The following is a 5512-nucleotide window of genomic DNA, read 5'->3' as shown; positions in this document are numbered from 1 at the left end:
CTACCTGCAGCCTCGGCGGTGCCGGCGAGCCAGTGCGCGTGCGCGGCGGCTGCCTCCGCGGCAACCGGGAAGCGGGCGGGCAAGCAAGTGGTGTGGGACGCGAGACGAGGCCGAGCCGCGAGCGACATGGGGGACCGGGAGCAGCTGCTGCAGCGGGCGCGGCTGGCCGAGCAGGCGGAGCGCTACGACGACATGGCCTCCGCCATGAAGGCGGTGAGCGCGCCGGTAGCCCGGGCTGCCGGTCTGGGGCCTTGGCGAGGAGGAGGGATGGAGCGGCCGGGTGGAGTCTCTCTCCTGGCCCGGGGCGACCCCGCGACCCGTCTGAGCGCGGCCGCCCATCCGTAGACTGCGCTTCCCGCGCCTGGCGGCCGCCCCGCCATTTCCTGAGGCTGGGCTCGGGGTGGGATCCCTAGGCGGGGAGCCGCTCCGGATCGCGAAGGCACCCCCGCGGGGCCGGGCGGGGGTCGCCACATCCTAGCTGGGAGCCTGGATGAGGGGAAAGGGTGCTCAAGGAAACGTGAGGGAGCCGCATTCCTCCTTCTAGACCGTTCTACCGGACCTGGGGCTCACCCACCCTCTTGCCTTCCTCTGTTCCCCAACTTGTAATAAAGAATCACTTAGTGAGTGGCGCCCTCTCTCTCCTGGTTTTCTCTGCCACGACCTGGAGTCTGTGTAATTCCGATCTGCTTTGCTGTGCTTGCCCAAATTGTTCTGGTCCCACCTTCCTACACCCCGGGTCTGGCTTTGTGTGTGAAGACCCCCTTCCTGCAGTCTAGGCGTGGACGTAGGCGGGAGAATGGGGTGAGGGCGGAGGGTGTTGGGCCCACTGTATAGCCCCAGGGTTGATGCTGCGCTGTATGCCTGAAGATTAAAATGAGACGTGACTTCTAGTCGAGACCCTCTTAGTTCGATTTTGCAGCTTGATTTCCGGTGAAGGAGTCATGCCCAGCCACACCCTAGCGAATACCGTGGATTAGACACCACCTGCATTTCTGAGACTTTTGAGTTCCGGTTACCATCTCCCTGTCCCTGTCACTTCACGTTATTTTACGTTTTTTCTAAATGAACATTACTTCTCTTTGCGTCAAGGTCACAGGGGTAGAACTACAACTGCAACCACCAACCTTCTGTGTTCATGTTCTGTCCTCCTGAGACCTGGGAGGATCCCTTTGATCGCCACTTTAGACCTACTAAAGATTCAGAAATTGTGGGGTGAGACTTAGGAATCTGCATTTTAACCAGCTTTCATTATTGGGTTTGATGAGAATTACTGTCCTGGATTATTGCTCACATGTCCTTTCGCTGGTCTTTTGAAAGGATTTCTTAAAGAAAAACTACAAAGCCAGGGTCTCCCTAAACTTTTAGAATAATTTGAAAAACTCATTTTAAGGCATTTGATATTAATATCAGGTGAAATTGTAGTTGAGGCCAATATTTAGGATTATCCAGGTAAGGATACTTTGAGTTATTTTTCCTGTAGTGTCCTTGTTACCCATTTGATTAGGTGTGTTTGGAAATCAGCAACACCAAGGCACATTTGTTGATTCATTGGTGATCCTGATTTGAGCACTTAATGGCATGCTGTTGAGCTTAGATAGGAGGTTTTCATCCATACCAGGAGATGGTATACGTTTGAGGTCTGAACTTTATGTAATTCTGAGGGCCCTCTTTCAGAAAATGAAATATACAGTTTTGCAAATTGTGAAGAAACAGGACTGACTGTATGCGTTTTTTTTGGAGTGGGTCCTAAAGCTTAATTTTCTTTGGGATAAAGCTCCCTCTGTCCACACAAGTCACACTTAACTGAGCAGTCCTGGTATTTCGCAGTCTGAGACCTCTGGACATTTCTGTGAGGCCCTTTCTCAACCTGTGAGTGGGACTTGAAGGCTGCAGTGTTAGGTGCCCTTTAGTGAATAAAGATGTTGAAAAGAAAGAAGGAAGATGAATTGAGGTTAAGGAAAAATGACTAGAAAGTACATTCTGGAGCTATTATCTCAGAATTGTGATAAACCATCCCCTTAAGGTAACTCCTATTAAAAAATAAGAACTTAAAAAAAAAAGGAGCATTTTTTGGGTCAGTATTCCCATTTCTTTGATTTTTTTTCACCATCTAAATTAATGGAATTGGAAGGGACTTGGCAGAGGTCAGTGGAAGACAGTTTTTTGTGTTTTAGCTGTTAAATTGGTGTTTGTAGATTAAATTTTTAAAGAATGTTATTGGGATGACTCAGTCCCCCTTTTGTTAATATTATAAGCCTTAACTAGAGCTTTTGCAAACAGTCTGAATCTAGTAACCCTGGGTTTATGTGGGCTTTCTTCAGGGCGGCAGAAAGGCAGGTAAGTAGACTGCTCTGGAGGATGGCGCAGAGCACCTTAGGGAGGGTGTGTTCTGATGCCACCACTATGTGACCTTGAAATTTACATCTCGGCTTCAGATCCTCTGAAGTATAAAACTAGTAATGTTGGTGTTACTAACAAGTCAGTTTTTGCTTTCAATCTTCTAACCTGTTTTCTGTTTCCTTTATAATTTAAATGGTCGCCTAATAATATTGCCTGCTTGTAATGATTGATATTTCTTATTCTACCAGCGTCACGTGGAGGACAGTGTTGGTAAGCTTTGAGAAAAATCATGCGTATTGGAACCAGCGGCGTTGCCGCAAATCAGTTGAGAACTGTGATTCCCTGCCTCACCCTACAATTTGAAGAGGCAAGAAGTGTTTCTGAAATGAGGTATATAAGAGTATCTTCAGGCTCTCCTTACCTCATACCTGTTAGCTTACATAGAGTGTAATAGTGGGAAGAACCATTTTGAAAGATTCTAGAACCCAAGTTCTTAGGTCAGGCTTTGACTGACCTTACACAATTCATAATCTCTGTAAAATCGGTATAATACCATTTTATAAGAACTATGAACTAAACCTATAAATTTGGGATTAAAATGTTAGTGTGTAAGACTGATTTAAGGGAAGAAGGAAAATAACCAGATAGAGTTCCGGTAAATACTCATGGGTAGGAATAATTCAATCATGTCTCTTATTGTTCTGAGTCATCTATTTTATATTAAAAACATATAGATGTTGATCGTGAGGTTATAAAAATTTTCTGGGATAGCATGTTATAACACTGACATGCAGTTGATTGCAATGTAGACAGATGGGGAGAAATATGTTTGAAGGACTTGAAGAATATCTGTAGATATCTTAAGGGTAGGAAACAAAACTGCAGTTTAAGGAAACAGGAGTTGGAGAGGAAGAGGCACTTGGCTCAACCAGTGGCAAGAGGCCCTTATTCCAACAGCTGAGAGATTATGGGAAGTGGGCAAACGAGCAGGTGGTGTGTAAAAGGAGAGCACAACTGAGTGGTCCAGGAAACAATCTGCGTTGCAGATATCGACAAGGACGATTTTGAGGTGTACCAGAATTTTGGTTGGTATGAAATCTTGAAGCCACATTGGTACAATAGTTTAAAATATATAAAAATGAGTGAATCCTGTTTCCCACTAACTGGTCATTTGTAATGTAATTATCTCCGTCATATATTGGTTGAGGAAGGAAGAAGGCTCTAGATTATTCTTGTAATAGTCTGAATTAAAAGGTACATCAGGTGGCAAACAGCTCACATAGCTTTGCTGCAGTAAAGTGGGAGTTGTGGCCCCCATCTGGGTTTAGGTGCCTGAATTATCCCCAGAAAATCTTCCACAGTCAAGGACCCCACTACTCCTTTAAAGAAACAAAAAAATGTGTTTTCTTATCTTTGGGACTTTTTTTATTAATGGCATAGTGTCGTCTACCACTATACTTTTCCAGAAATATGGTTTGGAAGTGTGTACCCCAAATGTGTTTTTTTCTTTTATTTACTTTTTAAGTTATCATTTATTTATTTAATTTTATTTTTCATAGTTTTTCATGTTACATGTGGCAAGTTAATGGAATTTATCATTTTACTTATTAGGTACTCAGTAAATGGTAGCTGTTATTCCATGAGTACATTCTCATTTAATCTTTATAACAACTCTGCATAGGTACTGTTATTAACTCCATTTTACAAATGAGACTAAGAGGTTGATTTTCTCATGGTCAAACAGCTAGTAAGTTGTGAAGCCAAGATTTGAATTCTTGAATTTAGAGCTCTCGCTGTAACCACTGTATGATAATGCCCCACGAGGCTAAGGGATAATATTTCTAGTATACATTCTGGCATATTAACCATTGTCATCATTGGCTAAATTCCAAGCACTTTACTTATGTAGACTTACTTAACGGATAGTTTTATCTGTTGGATGTAAGTCATTCTTGCCAAGTTTGATTAAAAATAGAATCTATCACTTATGGGTCTTAGCTATAGCAGAGAAGCATAAGAGGGAAACAGATCTGGGTTTTGCTTGTTCTCCTGAAGGCCAGGAGTTTTTTTAGCTTAACAGGCAAAGCATAAATTGAATTTGATTTCCTGCTCTGCATTAAGAAATGCAGTACTGTCTTTTACTTGTGGTATTTTAAGAAATTGTTTTATGTTCTTGGCACCAATTGTTTGTCCATATTGCCTTTAGTATATTCTTTTTTTTTTTCCTTTTTGTCTTTTTTACTGACTGGTAACGGGATCGCAACCCTCGGTGTTGCACCCGCACCGCGCTCAGCCAGTGAGCGGGAACCGGTCTCCACATGGGATTCAAACCCTCGGCAGGAGCTCCGCTGCGCTCCCAAGCGGCGCACTCTCCAGTGCGCCACCGGGCCGGCCCTGCCTTTAGTATATTCTATAAGCCTATAGTCCCCAAAATTTCAGTCTGTAGGTTGCTGGTAAAATTCCTCCTAGTGCCCAAGTGGAGGCAGCCTGTCTTATGCCCAGCATTTTGGTCCTCTTCCCACTCCTCCTTACTGCAGTGGCATTCCCTTCTGTGGCGGTGGGTGTTGGCCCTTCCTGTGATCAGAACCTGGCACAGCTTCTGAAGCCTTCAATCCTGGTGTCTCCAGAGAGAGTAGCATGCATTAATGCCTTTCAGATGGGGTTGTATTTAATTCCTGTCGATCTGTATGAAAATTGTTAGTTATGTCAAAAGCAAGGCAAAGGCAGTCTCTTAACAATACAAGGGTAGCTATTTTATTTGGCTAATATTAAGCTTAGATTGGATATTAATTACCTGAACTTGTCTGCTCTAACTTGAAATTTAGCCTGTCTTGTGGCCTTATAGAACTGTGGCCTCACCCTGGTGGGGAGTTCAGCCTGGTCCTGGCTGGGGATGCTCCTTGCTTCTCTGCCAGCTTGGGTCTAAGTAGAGGATTCTCACTTCCAGGGCATTAACTTGGGAAAGAGCCAAAAAAGCTTTCATTCGTATAGCTTTTTTTTTTTTTTTTTTTTTTTAAAACATGCAGGGTTCTGCCAAAGAAGCTTAAAGATTTTATGATTTGGTTATGTTATTGTTGGTGAGAATTGTTTTCTTTTCTTTTTTTTTTCTTTTTGTCTTTTCTCCGTGTCCGGCAACGGATCGCAACCCTCAGTGTTGCCCCCGTACCGGACC

General features: G+C 43.9%; 1 protein-coding gene across 2 annotated transcripts in view; it reads left to right on the top strand.

The window, feature by feature from the left end:
* YWHAH (tyrosine 3-monooxygenase/tryptophan 5-monooxygenase activation protein, eta) overlaps positions 1-5512 on the top strand; it is a 13174-nt gene that overhangs the window by 452 nt on the left and 7210 nt on the right. Inside the window, exon 1 of one of the 2 annotated variants that reach the window (XM_008566414.1) lies at positions 7-213. The exons of the other annotated variant lie outside the window; for it this stretch is intronic. Within the exon in view, the coding sequence (XP_008564636.1) occupies positions 127-213 (87 nt within the window). The 5' untranslated portion in view covers positions 7-126. Of the gene's footprint in view, positions 1-6; positions 214-5512 lie in introns of those variants that run through there. 2 annotated transcript variants of the gene reach the window in all.

This window comes from Galeopterus variegatus, unplaced genomic scaffold (assembly GCF_000696425.1).
Source record: "Galeopterus variegatus unplaced genomic scaffold, G_variegatus-3.0.2 Scaffold241, whole genome shotgun sequence".
NCBI classification, from domain to species: domain Eukaryota; kingdom Metazoa; phylum Chordata; class Mammalia; order Dermoptera; family Cynocephalidae; genus Galeopterus; species Galeopterus variegatus.
Note: the sequence above shows the minus strand (reverse complement) of the source record. Positions and strands in the feature narration are given on the sequence as shown.